The sequence below is a fragment of the Suncus etruscus genome, chromosome 4 (assembly GCF_024139225.1).
Source record: "Suncus etruscus isolate mSunEtr1 chromosome 4, mSunEtr1.pri.cur, whole genome shotgun sequence".
Classification (NCBI taxonomy): domain Eukaryota; kingdom Metazoa; phylum Chordata; class Mammalia; order Eulipotyphla; family Soricidae; genus Suncus; species Suncus etruscus.
Genome location: NC_064851.1, coordinates 12,246,281 through 12,274,129, shown reverse-complemented (window position 1 = coordinate 12,274,129; position 27,849 = coordinate 12,246,281). Strand labels below are relative to the sequence as shown.

At 47.1% G+C, this 27,849-nt stretch overlaps 1 protein-coding gene across 1 annotated transcript in view; it reads left to right on the top strand.

The window, feature by feature from the left end:
- FGF6 (fibroblast growth factor 6) overlaps positions 1–17,373 on the top strand; it is an 18,182-nt gene extending 809 nt beyond the window's left edge. The window contains 3 exon segments of the mRNA XM_049772124.1: positions 1,270–1,320; positions 1,323–1,372; positions 17,197–17,373. Of these exon segments, the coding sequence (XP_049628081.1) occupies positions 1,270–1,320; positions 1,323–1,372; positions 17,197–17,373 (278 nt within the window).
- The last annotated feature ends 10,476 nt before the right edge of the window (positions 17,374–27,849 follow it).

Below are 27,849 nucleotides of genomic sequence, written 5' to 3'. Positions count from 1 at the left end.
GAAGGTATGACAACAACTCAGTCCAAATTAGCCACGCATTTCTTTCCCTTTTTTCATCTCTGAGAAGGAAAGGCAAGTTAGTGACTAAACTTCCAGCTCAAGCCATCCTGATTTCATTTCAGCCAGCCCCAGGCTCGTCCTTCACAGAAAGGGGTAGCTACGTATCTGGGTTCCCCCATTCAAGAAGGGAAGAACTGGACAAGAACCCTCCTCTCCGCAAATACAGGACTTGCAAAACTCAATGAGCAGGGGCCAGAGTAATAGTACAATGGGTAGGGCATTTTCCTTGAACCAACCTGGGTTCAGTTCCAGGAATCCCAGACGGACCCTGATTAGGAGTAAATCCTGAGCACAGAGCCAGGAATATCCCCTGAGCACTACCAGGTATGGCCCCAAAACCAAAAAAAAATAAATAAATAAAAGGAAAAGAAGAAATAACTTAATGAGCAGGGCCAAAGCCATAGTACAGGGGGGAGGGTACTTGTCTTGCGCATGGCTAACCCATGTTTGATCCCCACATCCCCTCTGGTCCCATGTGCTCACCAGGAATGATCCCTGAATACAGAGCCAGGAGTTAGGTCCTGAGCACTCGGGGGGGTGTGGCCCACATACAAAAACCATAAAAGACTCCATGAGCAAGCATGTGATACTGAGTTATTTTTTTTTTAATTTAGGCATTTTGGAGTCGCACCCGGTAATGCTCAGGCACTACTACGGTTTCATTGCTCAAAGATTATTCCTGGTGGTGCTCAGGGAACTATGTGAAGTCAGGAATTGAACCTATGATGGATTCCTGCATGCAAAGCACATATTCTGGCTCCTAGAGCTATCTCTCCCACCCTCAAGTCTATATAGTATCTTTTAAAACACTATTTAGAATTCAGTTTTCTGTCCTAGTCTAGAACATTATGTGATGAGGTTGGAGGAAGAAAATATTTTTGAGGGGTGGCAGTTAATCTTGACTCATCACTACTCTTGGAAAACTCAGAGCACCATATGGGATGCTGGGGATTGAACCCGGGTCAGCTGCATTCAAGACAAATGCCCTACACTCTGTGATATCACTTTAACCTGGAAGAAAATCTTAAGGGGTTGTGTGACTGGGGTGTCATCTCTGTCCCTGGTGGAAAAAGAATAGGCAGAGAGGGGTCTGATTTCCAGGAACTGGGAAGATGGATCAGGATGGTTTGGAAGGGTCTTTGAGGTTGAAATCCAGCTCTCAGAAGCCCAAGCCCTGGTAATCAGCCCTGTCTGGCTTTCTTTGGTTAGGCCTGCTGGAGATTTCCACAGTGGAGCGAGGCGTGGTGAGTCTCTTCGGAGTGAAAGCGCCCTCTTCGTGGCCATGAGCAGTAGAGGAAGGTTGTATAGCACGGTGAGTGTCTTTACAATGTGGAGTGGAGAAGTGACTGTTTCTAGGCAAACCATAAAAAGGGCTCCGCAAGACCAGAAACAGGACAGTGAATAAGGCACTTGCTTTGCATGCAGTCAACCAGATTCAATCTCTGACATTCCATATGATTCTCTGAGCTTTGCCAGGAGTAATTCCAGACTGCAGTGCTAGGAGTAAACCTTGAGCATTGCTGGGTATGGCCCAAGAGAAAAAGAAAAAGACTCCTCTGGTTCATGGTGACTGGCCTTGGACCCTCTTTTCCTCAACCCCTCTGCAAGAACAGAGCCTTTGCTGTTAAGTACAAAGGGTTATGGACCCCCAAAAGCCCAGTGTTGAAGTCTATGTTTCTTCTCCAGACTAAGGGCATATTTGAACTAGAAAGGCCCATAGTAGCAAGCCTGTCCTGTCCTTTCAGTGAGGGGCTCTGTTCTCAGCAGCCCATGTGTGGGGGCAATTGTGAACACCCCCCACTCCTGCAACCCTGTAACCTCACACCCCTGCACAGCACAGAAATGAGCTGGTGACCTGCATCTTCAGTATGTGTAGAAATCAGCCCTTCAAGGGCTTAAGTCTTCGATCCTAGAGGCTGAGGTGTACCAAGGAGGGCCCCCTCTTCTCTCCTCCCTGTCACCGAACAACAGACAGACAGACAGAAGAATGTGGGCAAGCACAGTCAGTCTTCAGCCTCACTGCTGGACCCTCAGGCTCATTCTTTCCCAGGGTCCTGGCCCAGGTGTGGCTGAGACATGGAAAGTGCAGAGCACCCCTTGGTAAGTGGCAGGCCCTAAAGGCCCTGTTTTTCCTGTTGAAAAAATCTGGGAGCTGTTGATAGGGCTGGGGTGCAAGGAGGCCACTTTTCCTTTGACTCCCTGAGGATTGGGAAATGAGTAGAAAGCTCTGGTTCCAGGTAGGGTCTCCCTGCAGATCTGACTAGGGAGCCTCTACCCCTCAGACTGGGGTGGTTGACATGGGAGGGAGAGGGAGAGAGAGAGAGAGAGAGAGAGAGAGAGAGAGAGAGAGAGAGAGAGAGAGAGAAAGAGACACAGAGAGAGAGACAGAGAGAGAGAGACAGAGAGAGAGACAGAGACAGAGACAGAGAGAGACAGAGACAGAGACAGAGAGAGACAGAGACAGAGACAGAGAGAGACAGAGACAGAGACAGAGAGAGACAGAGACAGAGACAGAGAGAGACAGAGACAGAGACAGAGAGAGAAGAGAGAGAGGGGAGAGAGAAGAGAGAGAGGAGAGAGAGGAAAGAGAGAAGAGAGAGGAGAAGGAGAGAGAGAGAGAGAGAGAGAAGGGAGAGAGGGGAGAGAGAGAAGAGAGAGAGAAAGAGAGAGAGCGCACGTGCACACAGGGCTTAAGATACATGCTTTGCATGTTATGAATCTCAATTTGGTGCCCATCTCCCCCCACCCCCAGAGCACCATTCAGGAGATATCCTTGAGCACAGAAATAGTAGTGAACCCTGGGCACAGCCAGGGGTGACGCCCAAAATCATACAAAGAAATGACATTAAAGGGCCAGAGAAATAGCACAGCGATCCAGGATGGATGGTGGTTCAAATCCCAGCATCCCATATGGTCCCCCAGTGCCTGCCAGGAGCAATCTCTGAGCAGGGTGTTACCTCGAAAAACAAAACAAACTAACACAAAAGAAATGACATCTTAAATGAATGGGTCTCCAAAGTAAAGTGAGGCTGGAGGGGAGCTGGGGTGAGAGCTTGTTCTTTCCTTCCAGGGGTCTCAAACTCGCGACCCACGGGCCGCAAACATTTTGTGGCTCTTCCCTAGAGGAATCTTTTTTTGTTTTGTTTTGTTTTAGTTGTTTGGGTCACACCCCCCAATCTTCAAGGCTTACTACTGACTTTGCACTCAAGGATTACCCCGACTTGCAGGTAAATTGAGTTTGAGACCCCTGCAGGCATTGCAAGCACACATGGGGGCAGGTGATCAGGTATGATGTTTTAGGGACCCAGGAACCCTTATATTGAGGATGAGACAAAATCATTGATTGGCAGAGGGAGAATGCTGGCGGGGGGCTTCAGTGCTAGACAATTGTCCCTAGTGTCCTAGAGAGTGAGAGATAAAGGCCACAAGGCACCTTCTTTTTCCTAGAGATAGGATTTCTCTGGGTTCTTAGTCTGGCAAGGATTGTTAGCCTGTCACTATCTCCCCACTGTCATACCCAAGGCCAGCTGAGTCCCCAGACAGAAGAGGGCTGGGGTGGCAGGACCTTAAAGAAAAATGGCGAGAGTGACATTGACCCATAGTGGGCTGGGGTAGGGGGATCCCTTAGCAATAATCTTTTTCTTTTTTTGGTTTTTGGGTTACACCCGACAGCGCTCAAGGGCTACTCCTGGCTCTATGCTCAGACATCGCTCCTGGCAGTCTCGGAGAACCATATGGGATGCCGGGATTTGAACCACCCTCCTTCTGCATGCAAGGCAAATGCCTTGCCTCCATGCTATCTCTCCAGCAGCAATAATCTTTTTCAACAAACCACAAGGGGTGTGAGAGGAGGGGTAGGAGGTGGTCTGAAAATATTGGGGGGAGGGGATGGACAGCAAGAAATAGCCAGGGTCAGGGCAAGGAGAAAACATCCCCTTAGAGCAGGGGTCTCAAACTCAATTTACCTGGGGGCCGCAGGAGGCAAAGTCGGGGTGAGGCAGGACCGCATAAAGGATTTCGCTTACCAAATATTCACAATAAAAATTGCATTAGTAAGAAAAAAATCGCAAAAATTGCATTAAACATTTGCATACCCTGAAAGGAACTGCTCGGGGTATGCGAATGTTTAATGCAATTTTTTTTCTTACTAATGCAATTTTTATTGAGATTATTTGGTCAGTAAATAATCGTGAATACTGCAATATTGAAGGCCGGCCGCAGGCCACAAAATGTTGTACGGAGGGCCGCAAAAGGCCCGCGGGCCGCGAGTTTGAGACCCCTGCCTTAGAGGTACAATATAGGGTTCAGAGAAGCTTGATGATTGATTTCTGCAGCTGGTCAGTCCCCTTGGCCCTTGCTTTAAGGGGGAAGCCCATAGGGTCAGAGTGCTAGTATAGCTGCTAAGACACTTGCACAAGGCTGAATTGAGTTTCAAGCCCCCCCCACTCTCAAACACTGGTTGTGCCCCCCCCGAAATAAAGAGTCAGTTGAGGTGGCCCAGTGAGAGCACAAAAGGACCCTCTGACAGCAAGTGTCCAAGCTTGCTCCATTCTTTCCCTCTCTGAGCACTTTACCTTGAGCTTCGCTTTCTCTGCTCTCCACTTCCTTTCTCTAGCAAGAGCTTAGCAGGGAGAGCATGCAGTTGACCCAGATTCCATCCCCTTCATCCCATATGGTCACTTGAGCCCCACCAGGTATGATTCCTGAGCACAGAGCCAGGAGTAAGCCTTGAGCACAGTTGGGTGTAACCTCCCCCAAAAATACCCAAAGAATGATGTGGTGTTAGCACAGTGATAGGCATTTGCCTTATACACAGTCAACCAGAGATGGACCTGGGTTCAATCCCCAGCATCTCAGATGGTTCCCCAAGCCTGCCAAGAACGATTTCTGAGTGCATAGCCCGGAGTAACTCCTGAGCACTGCAACAACAACAACAACAACAAAATATACAAAGAAACATGAAATAATTATCTCATGTATAAAGTTGGTAAGGAAAGAGCTTTAACATGCGTGCATACATCCTGATTTATTTTCCAGTGTTCACTCCCTAGACCCCTGGCCAATACCTGACTCTGAAGCCCCAAGAACTGTTCTTAAGAATAACTCTGGGGCCAGTGAGGTGGCGCTAGAGGTAAGGTGTCTGCCTTGCAAGCGCTAGCCAAGGAAGGACCTCGGTTCGATCCCCCGGCGTCCCATATGGTCCCCCCAAGCCAGGGGCAATTTTGAACGCTTAAACAGGAGTAACCCCTGAGCATCAAATGGGTATGGCCCAAAAAAAAAAAAAAAAAAAAAAGAATAACTCCATCCCTTTTGCAAACAATAACAGGGTGTCAGAATTCCAAGTTTCAGTTTGCCTCTGATCACCCCAGCCTACCAGAAGCCCTGAGCCTTCAAAACACCCAAGAAGCTTAAACAGTATGGTTTAAACACACACACACACACACACACACACACACACACACACACACTGATTTCTAGGCCCTGATCCCACTGCACAAAGAGTTTTGAGGGAGTTGCCAGAAAACTGTATGTCCCACAAAGAACCTATTGGTTGAAATATAAGCTATTTCATAACTATAAGTATGATAATATTTCATATTTATATCTATATATTTGTTTTTATATTTATGACATAAATATAATGTTATATCTATATGATACACTTGTATGGTATAAATGCAATGAATATTTATTATTTTTATTTTTTGTTATCTTTATTTAAGCACATTGATTACAAACATGATTGTAGTTGGATTTCAGTCACAAAAAGAACACCCCCCTCTCACCAGTGCAACATTCCCATCACCAATGTCCCCGATCTCCCTTCTCCCCTCCCACTGCCTGTATTTGAGACAGGCATTCTACTTCTCTCACTCATTAATACTGTCACCATAGGTGTCAGTATAGTTGTTTTTGTTTTGTTTTGTTTTGTTTTGTTTTTGGGACACACCCGGCGGTGCTCAGGGGTTACTCCTGGCTGTCTGCTCAGAAATAGCTCCTGGCAGGCACGGGGGACCATATGGGACACCGGGATTGAACCAACCACCTTTGGTCCTGGATTGGCTGCTTGCAAGGCAAACGCCGCTATGCTATCTCTCCGGGCCCCAGTATAGTTATTTCTAACTGCACTCACCACTCTTTGTAGTGAGCTTCATAGCGTGAGCCGGTCCTTCCAGCCCTCATCTCTATTATCTCTGGGCATTATTACAATAATCTCTTTTATTTTTCTTAAAACCCATAGATGAGTGAGACTATTCTGTATCTGTCTCTCTCCCTCTGACTTATTTCTCTCAGCATAGTAGATTCCATGTACATTCATGTATAGGAGAATATTTATATTTATATATACTTATATTTATATAAATAAATATTTATATTCCAAGGGACCTATTGGATGTGGATCTAAATCAGAAGTCTCAAACTCAATTTACCTGCGAGCCGCAGGAGGCAAAGTCGGGGTGATCCTTGAGTGCAAAGTCAGTAGTAAGCCTTGAACATTGGGGGGTGTGACCCAAACAACTAAAACAAAACTAAACAAAAAAAGATTCCTCTAGGGCAGGGCCACAAAATGTATGGAGGGCCGCAAACAGCCCGCGAAAATGACCCCTGAAAATGGTTCTCACTTCAATCCATCTCTAGAAAAAAAGCTTAGAGCTTTGTGACCTGTCCCTCACTCTTCATGGGCAGTAGGGAAAGCAACTGACTGGCATTGTACACCCACCACTTTGTCAGTACCCCAAGGATCCCTTTGCAAACATCTACCCTACCCTGGGAGTGCCCTGGGATATTTCCTACCTGGCACGGAGCACCAAGGCATCACACCTAGTCACCTAACTCAGGTGTGCATATAGGGGTCCACAGGGAAGTGCATTTGGGGTGTAGGATGAGCCAGGCTCAAACTTCTGCCCAGCCCTTTTACCATCCTTCCCTGTTCCTGACTTTGGGCAAAGGTGCTGACTTCTGAGTTCATTCCTCTGCTCTGCCAGGGGTGGCTCGGGACAGAAATGAATGAATTCCCATCTTCGAATCCTTCTAAAATTACACCACACACACACACACACACACACACACACACACACACACACACACACACAGAGTCTGACCTTAGTTCTTTCACAATCCTTGGAGAAAAAAGGCACAGAGACAAGTTACAACCAGAGAATTAATTGATTGTGCTTTTCAGTGCTTTGAGAGGTCCTCAGGATAATTGTGTCTTGGGTCTCTGGGGGATTGGCTAAATTCATAGCAATGTGCTCATCCAGCAGAGGTCTTGCATGGTGGCCTGACTGCATGGAAGTGCCTCATTGTAGGAGGGATAGCCAAGTCCTTTCCTGGCTCACTGACCAGCTCTGGGCAACAAGGGACCATAGCCGGGCTGGGGCTGCCAAGAGAACCCACAGGACTATCTCACTCCAGCAGCCTGCCCTGCTCAACTACCAGAGGAGAAAACCCTGCCTGAAAGAACATTTCTCCACCTTTCCTTTGTGTTCAGGAAAGCAGGTTGGATTAGGCAGACCATGGCAGGGTGGGAGCTGTCATTTCTCAGGTGTGGCAAAGAATAGAAAAGGCAGCTGTTGGGTGCAGCAGGAGGGAAAGGCCTTAAGTTATTTTTCTCTTTCTCCTGTCCATTCCCTTAAACTGGCCTAGACACATGCGCTCACATGACCAGGAATAAAGTGGGTAAGTGGCAGGGCTGGAGAAAGAGTATAGGAGTGCTTGCCTTGCATGTGGCTGACCTGGGTTTGCTTCCCAGAACAATCTAGGGTCCGCTGAGCTCACCAGGAGTGATCTTTTAATACAGAGCCCAAGGTAACCCCTGAGCACAGCCAGCCAGTTAGCCAGTTGTGACCTCCTCATTCCCTAAAAGAAAAGGGATAAATGACTTAGGCAGCCCCAGAAAGAACTACTGTTTTTACTTAATTATTTGGGGGTCACCTGCTGCATCTCGAGTATGCATTATGTAGTACACTCTATATAGTGTTGGGGACCTGACTAGGGTCCGTCACATGCAAAGCAAAAGCCTCAACCCCTGTACTATCTCTCCAGCTTGGGAAGAAGAAACTTAAAGGGAAATTAACATATTTTTTACTCTAGAAGATGCACCTGACCATAAAATGCACCTAGTTTTTTCAGAAGCTCTTCTCCCCTGCACTCAGGCTTCAGCTCCAATTGGCATTCCCTCCATAAAATGCACTTTGGGCGGGGGGTACGTCTTATGGTATGAAAAATATGGTATATGCGTGCAGGAAGAGTGTCTGGTCCTCTCCAGACTGGCAGAACCATTTCTGTCCTAAATAACTCAAATAAACCCCAAAGTCCCTTTCAGTTGCCTTCCCTTCAAAAGGCCCTTCTGCAAAGCAGGAGCTCAAGAGAGTTGAGTTTGGTCTGATTAGACCTGTGTAGACAGACATTGATGACTTTGCCATGCTGGGGACTGGAGGCCCAGGAAATGTGATCTGGTGACATTATTTTCATTTGTTCAAGTAATAATATATGGTGGCTACTTTTATTAACACAGCGTGCACTTGGCCTGAGTACTTTTCTCACCAGAGCAGAGGCGCCAACATTCCTGAGCTGTGAGAGCACCATGCCCAGGGAAACAGGCCGTGCTGGGGGGGGGGGGGGAGCGCTGTTCTTGCCCCCAGCTGCAGCAATGATCTGGGCTGCAGGAAACCCCACCAGTCATAGCACCAGCAGCATCAAAGAGTTTGGGAAAATTGTCTTGGCTTCCTGCCACAGGTTCTGGCAACCACCTGAACCCCCAAAATGGAGTGGAGTGGAGGGTGGGAGCTGCCCAAAGGTAGGGAAGACTTTTAAAGCAAACTCTTTTCATTTCTTTTACCTTTGGATCTTTGTACAGAACTTGAGGTGTATAGAACCTCTTGTACAGAACTAGACAGATGGGCTAGGCAAGAGGAAAGGAAGAGTGTGAAAAAGAAACAAGAGGAATTGCAAAAAGGAAAAGGAGGGGAGCCGGAGCAATAGCACAGTGATAGGGCGTTTGCTTTGCATGAGGTGACTGCCCAGGATGAACCTGGGTTTGATCCCCAGCATCCCAGATGGTCTCCCCAGCCAGGAGCAATTTCTAAGCGCATAGCCAAGAGTAACCCCTGAGTGTCACTGGATGTGGCCTAAAAACAGAAAGGAAAAAAAAAAAAAAAAAAGGGCCCGGAGAGATAGCACAGTGGCGTTTGCCTTGCAAGCAGCCGATCCAGGACCAAAGGTGATTGGTTCGAATCCCGGTGTCCCATATGGTCCCCCGTGCCTGCCAGGAGCTATTTCTGAGCAGACAGCAGGAGTAACCCCTGAGCACCGCCGGGTGTGGCCCAAAAACCAAAAAAAAAAAAAAAAGGAAAAGAAGGGAGTTGAAGAATTAAAAGCTCAAACACAAATGAAACCACAGAGATAGTATAGGGGGGAAGGCACAGGCCTTGTACACATGGGATCAAGGCACCACCATGAGCAAAAATCTGGGTGGGGAGGGGGAGAAGTCCTGTGCACCACCAGATGTGGCTCCCAATTGTCTCTCTGCAAAAGAAAAAATATATATAAGTAAAACCCAAGGAACAAGGAAGAAAGTACACACTTCAGCAAAATTTTAAGAGGCCCAGATTCAAAGCAAAGGCTGATTTCTGCCAGAGGGACCCTGGTTGAAGCCCAGAAAAACTCTGGACTCTTGGGCCGAAGAGATAACACAGCGGTAGAGCATTTGCCTTGCATGCAGGATGGTGGTTCAAATCCCAGCATCTCATATGGTCTCCCGAGCCTGCTGAGGGTGATTTCTGAGTGTAGAGCCAGGAGTAGCCCCTGAGCACTGCTGGGTATGACCCGGAAAAAATAAATACCTCTGGACTCTTGGGCTGGAGCAACCGTATAGTGGTAGGGAGATTGCGTTGCACATGGCTCACCAGGATTTGATTCCCAGAATCACACATGGGCTCCTGAGTTCCACCAGGAGTAATCCCTGAGCACAGAGCCAGGAGTAACCCCAGGGCACCTCCAAGTGTAGCCCAAAAACAAACAAACAAACCAAAAAAAGCAACTTTTGTGGGGAGGACCTCACCTGGCAACACTCAGGGGTTACTCCTGACTCTGAGCTCAAAAATCACTCCTTGCCGGCTTGGGGAAGCTGGGGAGCAAACCCAGGCTGATTCTGGGTTGACCGCATACAAGGCAAACACCCTACTGTGCTATTATTGTTCTGGTCCCCTCAAAAAACAACTCTTAACTCTTCTCCCATTTCTTCATCTCCACTACCCTAGGATTTAATTTCATTACTCAAGTTTTCCAACAATACACAAACCCTTTTTCTTTAATACCATCCAAAACGGGAACAACATCTTCTCCCATCCTCACCATCTGACCAGGAAGGAGAACTTCAGTTTTCTTTTCTGGGGAAGGGGGACCCACCCACCACATACAGTGGGATCAGGGGAGACCAGGCAGCACTGGGGATCTAACCCAGAGTTCCTGCAGGGCCTCTTTCACTATCCCTGGCATAGATCTCCTCATCTCAACATTTTCTCCAGACCCTGGCTTGTCTTCTCTCCTGAATCCCCTTCCCATGTTCAATCATTTTTTTCTCTGAGTAGGAAATACAAAAGTATAATTTAAGGGGGAAATCAAAAAGGAAGAGGCTTTGGGGTAAAAGTTTCTCTCAGGGGATCCCTGACCTCCACCTTACAGGCACCCAAGCCAGTGGGTGCGCATGAGCACCCTAGATGAATTGCCAACTCATGCAAACAGGAGCACTCCATCCACCTCCTTGGCACCTGGTTTCTTCCCTTTATATATCTCTTTGTTGTTTTAGGTTGGTTTGGTTTGGGTTAGTACATTTTAAGTCAGTGCACAAAGAGGTTTCTTATTGTCTCAGTGCTTGGGGTTTTCATTTTGGGGGTCCACTATAGCTGGGTTCAGCACTACCTTGCCCCTAATGTTTTGGAAAGTCATGCCCAGCACTGCTCAGGGACTATTCTATTCCTAGCTCTGTCCTCAGGAGTGATTCCTGGCAAGTCCTTAGGAGCACTTTATGTAATGCCAAGGATCAAACCAGGATCAGTCCACATGCAAAACAAACACCTTTCCTCTTCCTTCCCTCCCTTCCCCCCCCCCCCCGCCCCCCCCCCCCCCCCCCCCCCCCCCCCCCCCCCCCCCCCCCCCCCCCCCCCCCCCGTCACACCTGGCAGCGCTCAGGGATTACTCCTGGCTCTATGCTCAGAAATAGCTCCTGGCAGGCTCGGGGGACCATATGGGATGCCGGGATTCAAACCACCTTCCTTCTGCATGCAAGGCAAACACCTTACCACCATGCTATCTCTCCGGCCCCTATTCCCTTCTCTCTTTTATTCTCTCTTGTATTCTCTCTCTCCCCTCCTCCTTCACCTTCCCTCCACTCCCCCCACTGCCCTGTGTGCCATATTTGGCCATTATTTAAAATATCGCCATGTTTATCCATTTGTGAAAAAGGCAAAAGCAAAGTACTTAATTTTATATATGGAATCACTACTCCAAACAGCATTGATTTTTTTTCTCCCAAACAGGTATTGTAGAAAAAATTTTATACAAGGTATAACAGTCATAGCACATTAAATAAGAAATTCAGGTTTCCTTTCCCTCAGCAGTAAAAAATAAACTATCAGAGCTAGGGAGATTCTTCAATGGGATAAACACATGTTTTGCTTGCTGTAAATCCGGCTTCAAACCCTGCCACTGCATGGTCTCCTAAGCACCAATAAGAAGGATCCCTGAGGACAGGACTGGGGGGTAGTTCTCAAGCACAATCATGTGCCCCCCCCAAAAAAAAAAAACCAACTATTTTTTTCTCTTTAAGATCTAACCCTTAAAAATGGAGTCTCAGCTTTGTGATTTGCATTTCTCATCCTGGACACATTTTATACTTGTACTCATAAATACTCTTAATGCCTTAAATACTTTAAATACTTCACTTTATATAATTTGTCTATGAAGTAGACATAGTCCATTTTTTGTGAGCCCAGACTTCTGAATATAGTAGGAAATGTACTCTCTGCTGTATTTGCAACTATAAATATTTTAATCTGATATATATGTATCTATATTTGGGCTTGGGGCCCCACCTAATGGTCCTCAGGGTTAACTCCTGACTCTGCATCCAGGGATCACTTCTGATGTGCTCAGAGGAACATATGGGATGCCGAGATTTGAAGCTAGATGGGTCCTGTACAAGTCAAACACTCTACCTGCTGTACCTCTCCTCTCCTCTCCTCTCCTCTCCTCTCCTCTCCTCTCTGCTGTACTATTGCTCTGACCCCTGAGATTATTTTTTTAATTCTGAATGTTTAGGACTCTTTGCTATTACATTTAAATCTTCTCTAGGATTGATTAATTCAAACTTTATATTATTTGTATGACAAAAAAATTAGTTGCTTCAATATCATGTTTTATCCAGTGGTTTTGCTTTTTTTTTGTTTCCCACATCTGGCAATGCTCAGGATTTACTCCTGGCTCTAAGTTCAGATCACTCTAGTTGAGTTTAGTACATGCCAGTGATCAAACCAGGATCAAATGAATGCAAGGCAAGTGTTTTACCCCTCTATCATCTTTTCTGACCTCCTATAGTGATTTTCAAATGTCTCTTTTCTTCTATGTTTCTTTCATATCCTCTTCGATTTTATACTTCCACATATTTCTACCTAATGCAGTACCAGTATTTTGGTCACTGGTTACATTAGATCTATATTTAGTTCTAATTTTTTACAAAAGTGACATTACATTCTAACATTAGATTTTTTTTTATGTGTCTATTAAAAATCCTCCCTTAGGGGGGCCAGAGCGATAGCACAGTGTTAGGGCAGTTGCCTTGCATTCGGTCAATCTGGGATGGATCTGGGTTAGATTCTTAGCATCCCATATGGTTCCTCAAACCTGCCAGGAGTGATTTTGGAGTGCAGAGCCAGGAATAACCCCTGAACACTGCCAGGTGTGGCTCAAAAACAAACAAAAATTCTCACTTGTGAGGCTGGAAAGATAATACAGTGTGAAGGCACTAGCCTTGCATGCAGCCAACCTGGGTTCAAACCAAGATCCTATATGGTCCCCTTGAACCTTCTAAGAATGATTTTTTTTGTTTGTTTTTGTTTTTGGCTCACACCCGGCAATGCTCAGGGGTCACTCCTGGCTCTATGCTCAGAAATCGCTCCTGGCAGGCTCGGAGGACAATATGGGATACTGGGACTCAAACCACTGTCCTTCTGCATGCAAGGCAAACGCCTTACCTCCATGCTATCTCTCCAGCCCTTAAGAATGATTTTTGAGTGTAAAGCCAGAAGTAACTCCTGAGCACCACTGACTGTGCCCCCCCACCCTAGCATGTAGGGCTCTTGCCTTGTATATGGCTGACCCAAGTTCAATCCTCAGCATCCCATATGGTTCCACCATTGCATCATCGGAAGTTGTCCCCAAAAGTTGCCTTCCCAAAGAGACCCCCAATGAGCCTGAGGGTTATAGTGAAAGGACTCTGAGCATCTGGAAACCATGAAGAGCAAGTTCAGCTCCAGCTCTCAGGATAGGAAAAGTCTCTCCTCACTCATCTGTGCTGAAGCTTGCACTAGTGGATTCCTATAAGTTTCTCTCTGGTCTTCATTAGCCAAAAGCTGGGTATTTTTTTTAGTTGGTTTTAAAAGGCCACACCCTATGGTGCCCAGGAATTATTCCTGGGTCTGTGCTCAGAGATCACTCCTGGCAGTGCTCGGGGGACCATATGGGTTGGGGTTGGGTTTTTTGTTTTGTTTTTTATTTTATTAGGTTTTAGTTTGATGAGGCCGCACATGACAGTGCTAGGGGACAACTCCCAGCCATGATTGGGGCACCTTGCAGTGCTTAGAACAGGACCTGAGCCTCTTACATACAAAGCACATTCTCAGTCATGGTATTATCCCACCACTCCCTTGAAGACATCTCCCCATTTTTGTCAAGGTACACGAGTTGCAATACTGTTGATGATATTTCCATGCATGCTTCATTTCAACATCATACCCATCAGGAGAGTATCTACCTCCCTCCAGTCGTGTTCCTATCCCCACACTCCCAGGGGCCCAGGGAAGCTCATCTATAAACTATCCAATTTGTAACTCCCTTTCCACATTTCTTTATATTGCACATAGGAAAGCTATCATTCCATATCTCTCCTTCTCCTTCTGATAATTAGGATCTTTTTCTTACTACTGCATAGTATTTCATTTCATATCTATGTTATAACTGTTTTTTTTTTTTTTTTGAGAGACATGACCAGCAGTGCTTAGGGTTTACTTCTGTCTCTATACTCAGGAATCATTCCTGGAGAGGCTCAAGAGACCATATAGGTTGCTGGGGATTGAATGCAGGTTGTCTGCATGCTAGGCAAATACTCTAGATTAATTCATCTATACTTGGGCATTTGGTTTCCATATCCTCTCTATTGTACTGTCCCACAATGAAGAAAAGTGGGGATGGAAGAGAAACTACAAAACACCTCTGAAAGGGGCCAGAAAGATAGCACAATGGATAGGGCATTTGCCTTGCATGGGGCTGACATAGGTTCAATCCCTGGCATCCCATATGATTCCCCCAAGCCCACCAGGGGTTATTCCTGAGTATTGAGCCAGGCGTAACCCCTGAGCACTGCTATGTGTGGTTCAAAAGCATCAACAAACAAACATGAGCACAAGACACTTCAAAAATATGAAAGATCAATCTGAGGGTAGTACAAACAACTAGGGCAGTAAGTTTGAGAATCTAAAGAAATGCAGTAATTCTTTGACTCAATTTTCCAATATTAATTTAAGAGAAAACATAAAAAATAGAGAAATTTCCACTATTGGCCTTCATTGCCAAGAAGGAATCAGGACTTAGACTCCCTGAATGTTTTCTGTTTTGCTGAAGCTTCCTCCATTTATTTTTTTAAAACTTATTTTCTTTATTAAGAAAACGTGATTTACGAGGAGATTCATAGTTGAGTTTTAGAAATACTATGTTCTAGCACCAGTCCCACCACTGGTGCCAGCTTCCCTCCACCACCTGTCTCCAGATTTTCACTCTTAAAAATGTCTATGGGGGGGACAGGGGTGATGGCACAGTGGTAGGGTGTTTGCTATGCATGTGGCTTACCTAGAACGAACTGCGGCTCTATCCCCAGCTTCCTATCTGATCTCCTAAGCCAGGAGTGATTTCTGAGCGCATAGCCAGGAGTAACCCCTGGGCATCACCAGGTGTGGCCAAAAAAACCAAACAAACAAGCAAAAATGTGTCTATAAGGGCTGAGCAATAGCACAGTGGGTAGGGCATTTGCCTTGCACACAGCCAACCCAGGTTTGATCCCTGGCATCCCATATGGTCCCTCAAGCCTGCCAGTAGCAATTTCTGAGTGCAGAGCTAGGAGTAACCCCTGAGCACCGCCAGGTATAACCCAAAAAAAAATGCCTGTCAGGGAGATAGTCTTGGGTGGGGGTGCATCTTCCTTTAAAGACTAAACCTGGATCCCTGGGTTTCCCACCTTCTCCCTTCCTGGTACCCTATCCTCCATTCCTTCTCAGCTACTTGGTGGCAAAGGCACGGGAGCAACTCCTGTCCCCAAGATCTTGGGCAGGAAAGAGTCTTCTTTTCTAGGAATAAAGGAGGACATGGGTGATTTATGGGGAATGAACGTGTTGATGGGCTGCAGGATGTCAGCTGAACAGGTGGTCCACAATCTCCTCTACCAAATTAGTTCCCCAAGGGGGGTGATCTATCACAGCCCCAGACTCCACGGCACCACCTGCCACTTCAGAAACCCCATCCTTTTTCCCCTCTTCTCCCTCCTAAAGCACGAAGCTCCTCACCTCATTGTGTTCACACTTCCCTGGGGGAGTCTGGATTCTGGAAGATTACCAGGCACCTTTCTGGGCTCTGAATCAGAGCAAAGAAAGACTTTTTTTGGAAAGGGATTGAACACCTGGAGGACAGACAAGGTTGGCCCAGAGAAACACACCCAGGGAAGAACTTCAACACCTCCAAGTTTCCCTTTTCCAGAAAGGCTCCCCAGACACACAGAGTGCAGGCAAGAGAACCAAGGCAAAGTGGGGAGAAAGGGAGGAAGCCTCCCAATGCTATATAACCAGGAAGAGCAGGAACTTGTTGAGTTAACACCCCAACTCTCAAGCCCCCCTCCAATCTGCTCTTCTTTTTTCTGGTTTTTGGGCCACACCCAGCGGTGTTCAGGGTTTACTCCTGGTTCTGCACTCAGAAGTAGCTCCTGGCAGGCTCAGAGGGCCATATGGGATGCCCGGGATCAAACCCGGGTCTGTCTTGGTCTGCCACATGCAAGGCAAACACCCCACTGCTGTGCTATTGTTCTGCCCCTCTTCCCAGTTTTAAATGAGATTAGATGAAATTTTGTTTTATTTTGTTTTATTTTAGAGCACATCCAGTGGTGTTCAGAGGTTACTCCTGGCTCAACGCTCAGAAATCACTCCTGGCAGGCTTGGGGACCATATGGGATGCTTTCCGCATGCAAGGCAAAAGCCCTACCTTCATGCTATCTCTCCGGCTCCCCAGATTAGATGGAATTTTGTTTTGCTTTGCTTTGGGGAACATCCAGTGGTATTCAGAGGTTACTCCTGGATCTGTGCTCAGAAATCGCTCCTGGCAGGCTAGGATGCCAGGAATCAAACCCAGGTCTGTCCTGGGTCGTCCACTTGCAAGGCAAATGGCCTGCTGCTGTGCTATTGTTCCAGCCCACAGGGGTTACTCTTGGCTCTACACTCAGAAATCACTTCTGACAGGCTCGGGGACCACATGGGATGCCAGATAATGGGGTCCATATGGGATGCTGGGGATAGAACAGGATCTGACCCATATTGGCCACGTGTAAGACAAACGCCCTACAGCTATCACTCCGGCTCCTCCACTCTGCACTTGACCCTTCTTTCTGGTCCTTTCTCTGTTTGGGATCAAGTATCATGCTCAGTAGGAAGTGGTTGGAACAGAAGCCGGAAGCCCAGGAATCTAGTAGTATCTGTTCGGGCACCCTGGCCCTTAGCTTGCTGTAGGCCCATAAGAGGGAGGGCTAAAGCTATGGCCACCCTACACTTCCACATCCTTTGCTCCAACTCTGAGTCTCTGCTCTGTCTGCTTCTTTCCCAGCCCAGCTTCCAAGAGGAATGCAAGTTCCGAGAAACCCTCCTGCCCAACAACTACAACGCATACGAGTCCGACCCACATCAAGGGGCATACATCGCATTGAGCAAATATGGACGCGTCAAGCGGGGAAGCAAAGTGTCAGCAGCCATGACGGCCACTCACTTCCTCCCCAGGATATAAGGACACCCCCTCTCAAGCCCCTGGGAGAGAAGACTCATCGGTGGAAAGCCACATGCTTTCTCTTGGAATTTTGCACACATGATATGTCCCCTTCACACACACACACACACACACACACACACACACACACACACACACACACACACACACACATGAATGCCAGAGGCCAGTGTCTACTGTTTCCGGGGAGGTGGAGACAGAAATTTGGGGGGTCCCCTCAGCCACTGGACTCCCCCAAAATATCACCCACCCAAGAGAGAAGTGAAGACAGCCAGCATGTAAAAGTGGCCACACTCTGAAATGCTGAAGGAAAGGAGATGCACCATCTGTGTGTTGAGGGGGGTCATGTGCTTAGAGAAGGGCCAGAGTACAAGGCCTAGTATGGATGCTGAGCTTCAAATCTCCTTGCAGGGTGGGTTTGTAGGGTGCTTTTTTTCTGCCTCTTTCCAAAATCATCTTTCCACTCAAACCAAGGGGTAGTAAGTAGGAAGCTGTGGAACACAGAGTAGGAAGTGGAGCAGGCCTGGGACAAGGTCCACTTCCTGCTGGGAGGGCCTTGTGCTTAGGATATGCCATCTGGAGAGGGGCAGTGCCTGCCACAGGAGGGCAGTTCAAGCAGGTTGGAAGCAGCAGGAGGAGGGATGTTTTCTGGTGAGCTGTTGGGCTGGAGAGTCAGAGCTAGCCAGGACTGCAAGAATAGGCCACGGTTAGGCTTCTTTCCAGCATCTTTGCCTACGTTGAACCGGATCTTATTTTAACCTTAGATGACAAGGATCCTAATCAGGGCCACTTCTTTGGCGAGGGACTGAGCGGGTACAAAACAGGCCCAAAGGAAGTGGCGAGTTTTGGCTTACAGAGAATCTCTCTGCAGCCACATCCAGGAACCTTGCCCAAGTTCTCACCGGATACCTTCACTTCCTTCTTGATCATCTTCCCCCGTGTGCCTCCACCCAGGGTCCTGGAAGCCCTAAGCAGGACCTGTGACCTCCAGAGTTCTCCCCCCATGACACCTGACCCCCACCTCCCCAACCTCAGCCAAAAGAGAAGAGTGATAATCCCATGAAATCAAGTAGACAAGCCTGAGAGGCTCCATGCAAGGCCTTCCCTGTCCTCTATGCTTCCTGGCCTTGGTGATTATTTCAAGCGGAGGTTCCCCCCAAGAGACTATAAACGTGCTCTGCCCTGGAGCCTGTGAGTTCCTAACCCATCGGAACATTCCTAAATCTGTAGCAGGAGAGAGAGCCCAAGATCGGAGGGCAATTATTTTCAGCACACGGCAACCATGGAGTTACAGAATGACCTGGCCCTCCCCTGCTCCGCTAGGCCTGAAAGATAAGCCCTCATCAGCTGCGAATTCCTTCTCTCCCACATACCTCTCTATTTGCAGATGGGCCCCTCTATAGATAGATTGGAGGCGCAAGCCTGGAAGCTGCAGATGAAGGCTGCAGTGGGAGAGGCAGACAGCACAGGGTGAAAAGGGGAGCACAGAGAGCAGATACTGGGGGGGCAGGTATACCCCATGGTGTCAGAACTCAGGTGTCTGTTTGCATATGCTTGAGTCTTGCACAAAGACTGCAGGGAATTGAGGGCTCAGAATACAGGCAAAGAGGCCCAATTTCAGTCCATCTTAACTATTAGGAAGATCTGTGGGGCCCGGAGAGATAACACAGCAGCGTTTGCCTTGCAAGCAGCCAATCCAGGACCAAAGGTGGTTGGTTCGAATCCCAGGGTCCCATATGGTCCCACTTGCCTGCCAGGAGCTATTTCTGAGCAGACAGCCAGGAGTAACCCCTGAGCAACGCCGTGTGTGGCCCAAAAACCACACACACAAAAAAGGAAGATCTGAAGGGCAGGTCTGCTGGAAGCAGAAGACAATGCTTGAGTCTTTCAAGAGGTCTTATCTGAACCTATCTCATTATCAGTCTGGTCAAAAGGGATCATCGGCATGGCTGCCCTGTAACACCCAAGTTCTATGCCTGGTAGACAGAGGCAGGAGGCAAGGAAAGGAGAGAAAGTGGATAATCCGGGAGCTCAAGAGAAGGGAGCTGGGGCCAGAGTGATTGCACAGGGGGAGAGCGTTTGCCTTGCATGTGGTCAACCGGAATTCAATCCCCAGCATCTCATATGGTCCCCTGAGCCTGCCAGGAGTAATTTCTGAGCTCAGAGTTAGAAGTAACCCCTGTATGTGGCCAATTCTCATCTTGGCCCTCCATGTAGTGTAGCTCAATCTTCCAGAAAAAGAGAAAGGAGGCATTAAGCATTTTAGGGGCCAATGCCAGGCTGCTTTCCTCCTCCATATTTCTGTAAATTTGGCCAAGCAGTCTCTTCTAAAAACTCATGGAAGTGCCCCCCCCCATTTTTCCTAAGGAGTTTCCCCAAGTTTTCATTTAAATTTTTCATGCTGGGATATGAGAAGGAGAAAGTACTGATCTGCTAAGAATTAGCATGAGGACCATGCAGCTAGGGCTCTTTCTTGCCTTGCATATCTGCCAACCTGGGTTCAATCCTAGCACCTCCTATGGTTCCCTGACGCCTCTAGGAGTGATCTCTGAATGCAGAGCCAGGAGTAAGGAAGCTCTGAGCAGCCCTGGGATGTGGCCCAAAAAACCAACAAGAAAGAATCACTCAGGAATGTCCACATTACTGGTACTAAGAGCCATTCTCTCTGATATTGGGGTGCAAACAGCCCTGTTGGGTAGCACCTGGAATCTCTTCCCAAAATTGGAAAGGAAGAAATGTACTGTTGATGCTGTCAAATGTCCTGGGCAGAGAGATTCTCTCCATTGCTCTCTCTTGAACTTACACATAATTGAAGCTTCACAAACTTGAGTGTCCAACCTCAGAGAAGGCAGAAACAGGGGAAAACTCTGGGTACAGGAAGGCTAGGGATGGCCAGTTCCTTGTCTCTTGCTTCCATGTCTGAGCTCATGTATGAAGCTGTCTCCTGCCTCATCCCTGAGTCCCACTGAGTTCTGAACTCAGTTGTCAGCCCACTGGAGTTAAATGGTTACAGAAGATGTGATAAAGGCAGGAGGTTGAAGGAACCCTCCACAACTTTCCACAAAGCTGTACAGGAACTGACGAGTCCTCCCACCCCCAAATTATGAGCTACAAGTCTCATTTATAGATCTGAGTAGGCCTCTCTACTTTCTTGAACCTTCTTCAAGCACAACTTTAGGAAAATTAAGGGGGGTAGGGAGATGCAGGAATCCCCAGTTTTTTCCTCTCTTCCAGAAAAAAAGATGAGGAAAGAAAGTATGTGTACACCCTTCAAGATAGACTTCTCAGCTATCTTGCAGTGTACCCCCCAAGCCTCTAGGCAAAATCTAAGCCCCCAATTTGCAGTCCATCAATGAGGAAGTGGTCCCATTCTAGCTGTTGATTTGTTGCCATATATGCAATCCCCTCATGCCCTTTCCTTCTCCACTCTCTGGGAAGTTTGAGCCTCCCTGCCAAGAGCAGCCTAGATACCCATCACAGATTCCCATGACACCCCGTGAAGCACCCCCACCACCATGCAATAGGTGTGTAGCTTGCATACAACTACCTATACATGCATGCATCTACATGCACACATTCACACATACAGGAGCAGGCACTGCAACCCAGGTCAGGACCCCTCAAAGGCTTCAGGAGGTAACAGTCTCCCTGTGTATCTGACTCGGGCTGTAGCTCTCTCTCTTCTGGAGGCTGGAGCTTTGTCCATGGGACAGTAACCCAGGCCTGGTCATCTCTCCTCATTCTAGTATTGCTTGACATTGTGGATTTCTGTCATTGTCGTCCCTCTGGAATCAGTGCTGGTCTTACATCTCATTCAGAGCAGCTCACTCAGTCTTGTTCAGAGGGAAGGAAGAGGAAGGAAAACTCAGGAGCTGTGTTTTCCATCTCTCTTGACCAGAGCTGCAAGTCCATAATCTTGGCCAATCTGTGCCATTTTCACTGGTGCCATCATAGCTTCTAAATATGGTGGCAACAGCCTCCAGGACAACTTCCTGACCCCTCTATCCCTGCCCCTTTCCCCTGTAGGGCACAAGCTTTAAACAAAGCCTCCTGGGTCAGTCTACCCCATCTCTTTCCTTCAAAGACTCTGCATTAGCTCTCTCTGGGGAGCCATTCTCTGTCACTTGTCACTCCCATACCTGGGACCTGTGTTTCTCATATTTGTGCACCATCACCAAATCCTTGCCCCCACAGCAAAGAAATACTGGATCTTTCCTTGACTGTGCAAAAAGTTGAAAAGGTGGTAAATAAGACAAATGGTCCAACCCACACAGGACCAGCCTGAAGTGGGATGAACAATGCCCAGAACAGCTCCAGGTCCCCAAACCCACAGAACCTTATTTAAATACCTCAGGAGCCTCAGAAGCCGCCTCCTGTCAACTGCCTTCCTGTGGTTCCCCTTCCTCAAAACCAAACAGTCCCAGTTCTTTCGTGTGCTTGTATAATGGGATACCTCTATTTCATTTTTTTAAAAATATGTATGTGCTATGCACAAACCATACCTTGTTCCAGGGGGGAAAAAAAGTAAAAGGTCTTTTTTTACATTCTTGCAAATGGTGTGAGTCCTCCCCTCCTCTTAAACCTGACAGCAAAGCTCTGGATGGCGCCTCATTTTCTATTCCTTTTCTTCTCGGAGAAAAGTGGAAAGCACAGATCCCCTTTCCAAAACCTGTAGAGATTCCAGAGCCATGGGGGTCACTGACACTGTGACATTGTGGGGCTGAGGATTATTCTAATTGGTGGCATTGCAAATTAGGAAAGGCCTATAAAGTCATGCATTGCTAGTGGGCTTGGCAAGTGGGTTATTATAGATCCTTGGTGCCATGAATTACTAGGCAGTAGGGAAGTCATCAGGGTCTTTTTGATTCAACCATAGTATTTGAAAATGAAATGGGGGAGTCCTCAGCTCAGCAAAATGAGGCCATTCCAAATCCAGGCCTTGAGCAAAGCCAGATGACCACATTTTGTTTATTTGTTTGTTTGTTTATTTCTTTGGTTTTTGGTGTTTGGACCACACCGGCAAAACTTAGGGGTTACTCCTGACTCTACACGTAAAAATCGCTCCTGGCAGGCTTGGGGGACCATATGGGATGCTGGGAACAGAACCCTGATCCATTCCAGATTGGCCGCGTGCAAGGCAAATGCTCTGCCTCTGTGCTACCGCTCCAGTCCCAGATAACCACTTTTTTTGTGACTAGACATTCCTTCATTCTCTTTGTCACTCATCAAGGAACAATTACATAGCCACTCCTCTGTGCAACATTCTGGGGTAATTTGGGGGAGATGACATTGTTTAGGTAGACATCCCAAACTCTCACAACAAAGTTGTATCTGTAAAAAAATAATCACAAAAAGGCCATGTGACTCAATGATAGAGTCCAAGAACGTGCATGTCTGGGTTAAATCCCAGTCATTGTATGATTCCCCACCTCAGCACCACTAAATATGGCCTTGGTGGCTTCCCAAGCACGGCTGGTACCCCCCTCCCCCAATTACCCAAAACAGCCCAGAAGCTAAGTTGCTTGCCTTGCTTGTGGCCAACCTGGGTTTGATGTATTCCTCAAGCTCTACCAGGAGTGATCCCTGAACACCGCCAAGTTTGACCCAAACCTATAAACAAAAACACCCCTGCAGCCCTCACAGAGAGGCTACCCAGAGTCTTGGATGGGATTCAGGCATCATCTTGGGGCACTTGCCAGTTGCTTAAACAACTGAAAATGCCCTTGCCAGGAGATAAGCTTGCAAGAATCAGCACCAAGCTCAAACTGTGTCAATAGACTGAAAAACTGAGCTAGCTCTGAAGCTATTGTGCCTTGCCCACAGCTGACTCCAGTTCTGTCCCTGGCATTCCATATGGTTCCCCGATCCAACCAGGAATCATCTCTGAGCATAGAGCAAGGAGTAAGACCTGATTATCACTGGGTTTGGCCCAAAAACGCTCCCCCACAAAACAACAACTTAGAAAAATAGATGTAGGATCCCTGGGACAGACCCACACACACATGCTCACAAGCATTCTTCTTCCAAGCTACTTTGGGCTCCTTCTCCTGTGAGGCTGGTCAGAGGTCACACCTTTGAGTGGTGCTCATACACATCTCAGTGCAGATTGGTCTGAAACCACAGTTGGGCCTGGCACCCCAAACAACAGAGCTACCAGAACAGAGATCAGCTCATTTGGTGACACCAGGGATCAATGGCTCGACATTATGCTTGTAAACTCAACTTTCTTCACTACTGTGCTCTCTCTAAGGCCTAACTACTGTTACCTCTCATAATGGTTTGGGTTTTTACCCTTTTTTTTTTCCTTTTTGTTTTTGTTTTGGGATCACACCCAGTGATGCTCAGGGATGACTCCTGACTCTGCACTCAGGTATTACTCTTAGCAGCGCTCTGGAGACCAGATGGGTGGCCTGAGTTGGCCATGTGCAAGGGAAATGTCCTACCCATCGTGCTATCTCTCCAGCCTCATAAGTATTTGTTTTGTTTTGTTTGAATTTGGGGGGTGGTCCCATCCAGCAATGCTGGCTCGGCACTCAGGCATTACTCCTGAGAATGCCTGGAACATATAAGATACATATGGGATACATATCAAACCCGAGTCAGTCACTTGCAAGGCAAATGTACTATCTGTATTCACTGTACTTTCATTCCAGCCCCAACTTCGCTCCTTGTTTTTAAATAGATGTGTTTATTGTTTTTCTTTCTTTTTTTTCTTTTTATTATTTTGGTAGTGAGATGTGTTAAGAGTTTCTTGGTTTCTGAGCGCATAGCCAGGAGTAACCCCTGAGCGTCACCGAGTGTGGCCCAAAAACCAAAAAAAAAAAAAAAAGAGTTTCTTGGTTTGCTAATAAAATGATGTTGGGGGAAATGAACGGTTATAAATATTTTATCAAGAACACAGAAAACTGCAATTCCCCAAAAATCATTTTTATGGGAAGGTGGGAGGGAGTCACACCAGATAGTGCTCAGTTTCTATGCTTGGTGGAGTCACTCTCAGAAGTACCCAGGATATCAAACCCCAGTCTCCTGTGTGAGAGCTGAATTCTCTCTCTCTCTCTCTCTCTCTCTCTCTCTCTCTCTCTCTCTCTCTCTCTCTCTCTCTCTCTCTCTCTCTCTCTCTCTCTCTCTCTCTCTCTCTCTCTCTCTCTCTCTCTCTCTCTCTCTCTCTCTCTCTCTCTCTCTCTCTCTTTCCCCCCCCCCCAGTTTTGTTTGGATTTGTTTTAAACACCTCGTTTCTAAAAAGTTACTTTTTTAGTTCCCTTGCCCCCTCATACTTCACATGGCTGCCCCTATATCCCTATATATTTACACCTGGACTTTCCTTTCTAGGGGTGTCCCTGAATAAGGGATCCTCAAAGGCAAGGAAATGAGAACTAGACCCTTTGGTACTGCCCCCTAGTGGTGGCTTTCTTAATACTTAATGGTTTCTCCTCGAGATTTCAATAAATATCCATTAAATGCCAATTGCGAGATAGGACACAGAAGTTTTGTTGTTGTTGTTGTTGTTGTTGTTTTGGTTTTTTTTTTTGGTTTTTTGGGTCATACAAGGCAGTTCTCAAGGGTTAATTCTGGCTCTGTGCTCAGCATTTATTCCTGGCAGGCTCAAGGGACCATATGGGATGCTGGGGATCAAACCTAGGTGCATGTAAGGCATGCTATTGCTTGAGTCCCTATTTATTTATTTTTGGTTTTGCTTTTATTTATTTTCTGTTTTGGAGGTAGATGCTCAGGGGCAACTCCCAGCTCATGTCTTTGGGGGGGTGTCACTCTGAGCAGTGTTCTGGGACCATTCTATACCAAGATTGAACAAGGTTGCCCATAGCAGAGCATGCACTCCAACCCTTTGAACTTTGTTTTTAAATATGAGAGGAAAGAGAAGAGAGGGGAGAGAGTACGAGGATATGAGGAAAAGAGAGACGACAAAAAAGTGAGAAAGAGAGAGGAGAAAAGAGAAAGGAGAAGGGAGGAGAGGGAAAAGAAATGAGGGAGATGGAGAAAGGAAGAGGTAGAGGAGAGAAGGAAGAGGTAGGGGGAGTGAATAAAGAGAAAAAAAGGGGAAAGAGAGAAGGGGGGAAGAAGGGAGACCCTTCATGACTCATCATTTGAAACCAAGCATCCTCTTGGTGCTCTGAAGTCCAGAAGGATCCATGGCACCAGCACTTCTCTGTCTCTGTTCAACTGAGACTACTTCCTACCTGGCCTGCAGTCCCACTGGTGAGCCTTTAGTCGCCTATCATGATCAGCCTCTTGATTTTCATCTATGTTCCTCTTAAAGAGTGGTGGGAAATTTACAGGGGGGGAGCCTATGGCCCCCTTTTGAGAAATACTGCATCATACTGTAATCCCCCTTTTCTGGGGCTCCCTTTAAAAACCCACAGTAAAAAACAAACAAACAAAAACATTTATAAAAGGGGTCGGAGATATAGCATGAAGGTAAGGCGTTTGTCTTTTATGCAGAAGGAAGCTAGTTCAAATCCCGGCATCCCATATGGTCCCATGTGCCTGCCAGGGGCGATTTCTGAGTGTGGAGCCAAGAGTAACCCCTGAGCACTGCCGGGTGTGACCCCAAAACAAAACAAAGCAAAAAACCCACAGCGAAAGCCAGAAATCATGGTTCCTGCCTGCCACTACTCACATTAGGCTTTCCTGCATATCTGCAACTGGGATAAGCTTTTGTGAACCCACGAAGCTTGGTGAGAGACAGAGAGCAGTAACTAGTAAATATGACTGTATGGCATCTCTGGTATCAGGCCACAAGGACATGCACCTCTGTCCTTCCCTTATACCAGTGCCGGGTACTGGGTACCACAGTGGTCAACTGCAGGTCCTTCACATGACAGCACCAAGGCAGGGGACAGGAATTCAGAGGCTGATTGATGTGTTTGCCCCTCCCCATGCTAGTGCGGTTCTATGACATTAAGGGCTAGGGGAGATATATAGTAGAGGGGGTGACATGGCACTTATCTTATACTGCTGATCCCCAGCATCATATGTGGTTTCCCTGAGCACTACCAGCTAGGAATAAACCCTGAGCACAGAGCTAGGAAATAACCCTGAGTTCCACAGGGGTGGCCTAAACCACCCCTTACCATGTGCTTTTTGTTGTTGTTGCTGTTTTCATTTGGGGGCCACACCTGGCTCTGCACTCAGGAATCACTCCTGTTGGTGCTGGAGAGGACCATATGAGATGCCAGGGATCGAACCCAGTTTGGCCGCATGCAAGGCAAACTCCCTACACACTGTACTATTGCTCTGACCTTCCCCACACTAATAGTGAAAACACTAAATTATCAGACAGTACTGGGATGTATTATGAGTATTCATATATATGTCAATATATTCATATAACAATATATATCAATACATATATCAATATATCACAAGATATTAATCTGAAGAAACAAAATTGGTCATTCAAAAAGCCAATTTGTACTCCTGTGTTCATCAAAGCAGTGTTTCTTTTGTTTGTTTTTGGGCCACGCCCAATGATGCTCAGGGGTGACTCCTGGCTATTTGCAGAAATCGCTCCTGGCTTGGGGGACCATGTGGGACGGGGATCAAACCCAGGTCTGTCCTGGGTCAGCTGCATACAAGGCAAACACTCTACTGCTGTGCTATCGCTCTGGCCCATCAAAGCAGTATTTAAGAAAGCTGAAACATGAAATCCACCAAAAGACATCCATAGGTAACTAAAACAAGAGGTGGGATGGGGTCAGAGAGATGGCTCAATGGGTAGAGCACCTTCAGGTGTGCCTGCATGAAGCTTAGGTATGACCCCAGGATTACAAGGTTCCCCCAAGAACTTCTGAGAGTCACCACCAAGTGCAGAATCAAGAGTAGCCCCTGAGCACTCTCCAATGGGGTCCTTGCCCCTAAACACCAACTAGTGTGTCCCATAAACACACAAACGAACAAAATAAAAAGAAGATATGATTTATACATTCTATGGTTTATATACTCTGCCATAAAAACAATGAAACTGGGGCGGGAGAGATAGATAGCACAGCGGGGAAAGCATTTGCCTTGCACACAGCGCGTGGAGGGGGAGGGAGAAATGGAGGGAGGGAGGGGGAGGGAGAGAGAGAGAGAGTGATGAAGCTGTGTCTTTTGCAAGAATATAGCTGGAAGGCAGTGTAACTCCAGGAAGTGAGTTAGATAAGATAAAAAAAAAAAGGCAAAGACCATTCCAGAGAGTGTCTTTCCAGGAATATCTGTAATGAAATCTAAGAGCTAATGTAATGGTTAGTAACCACAACCTTTAGCTTCTAATGAAGCTTAGTGGTGCTTATCAGAGAGGAAGGAGGGAGGCAAGGAAGGGTCAATCGGACCCTTGACCTGGCCCACAGACTTAAGGCAGTGAAGGCAGAAGACTCCAGCATGCCTCAATACTTCACACAATTCTGTGTGCTAGATGGCAGAGCACGCATGTCCATCCACTCATTCATTTTGTACTCAGTGGCCACTTCTGGCTCTGTA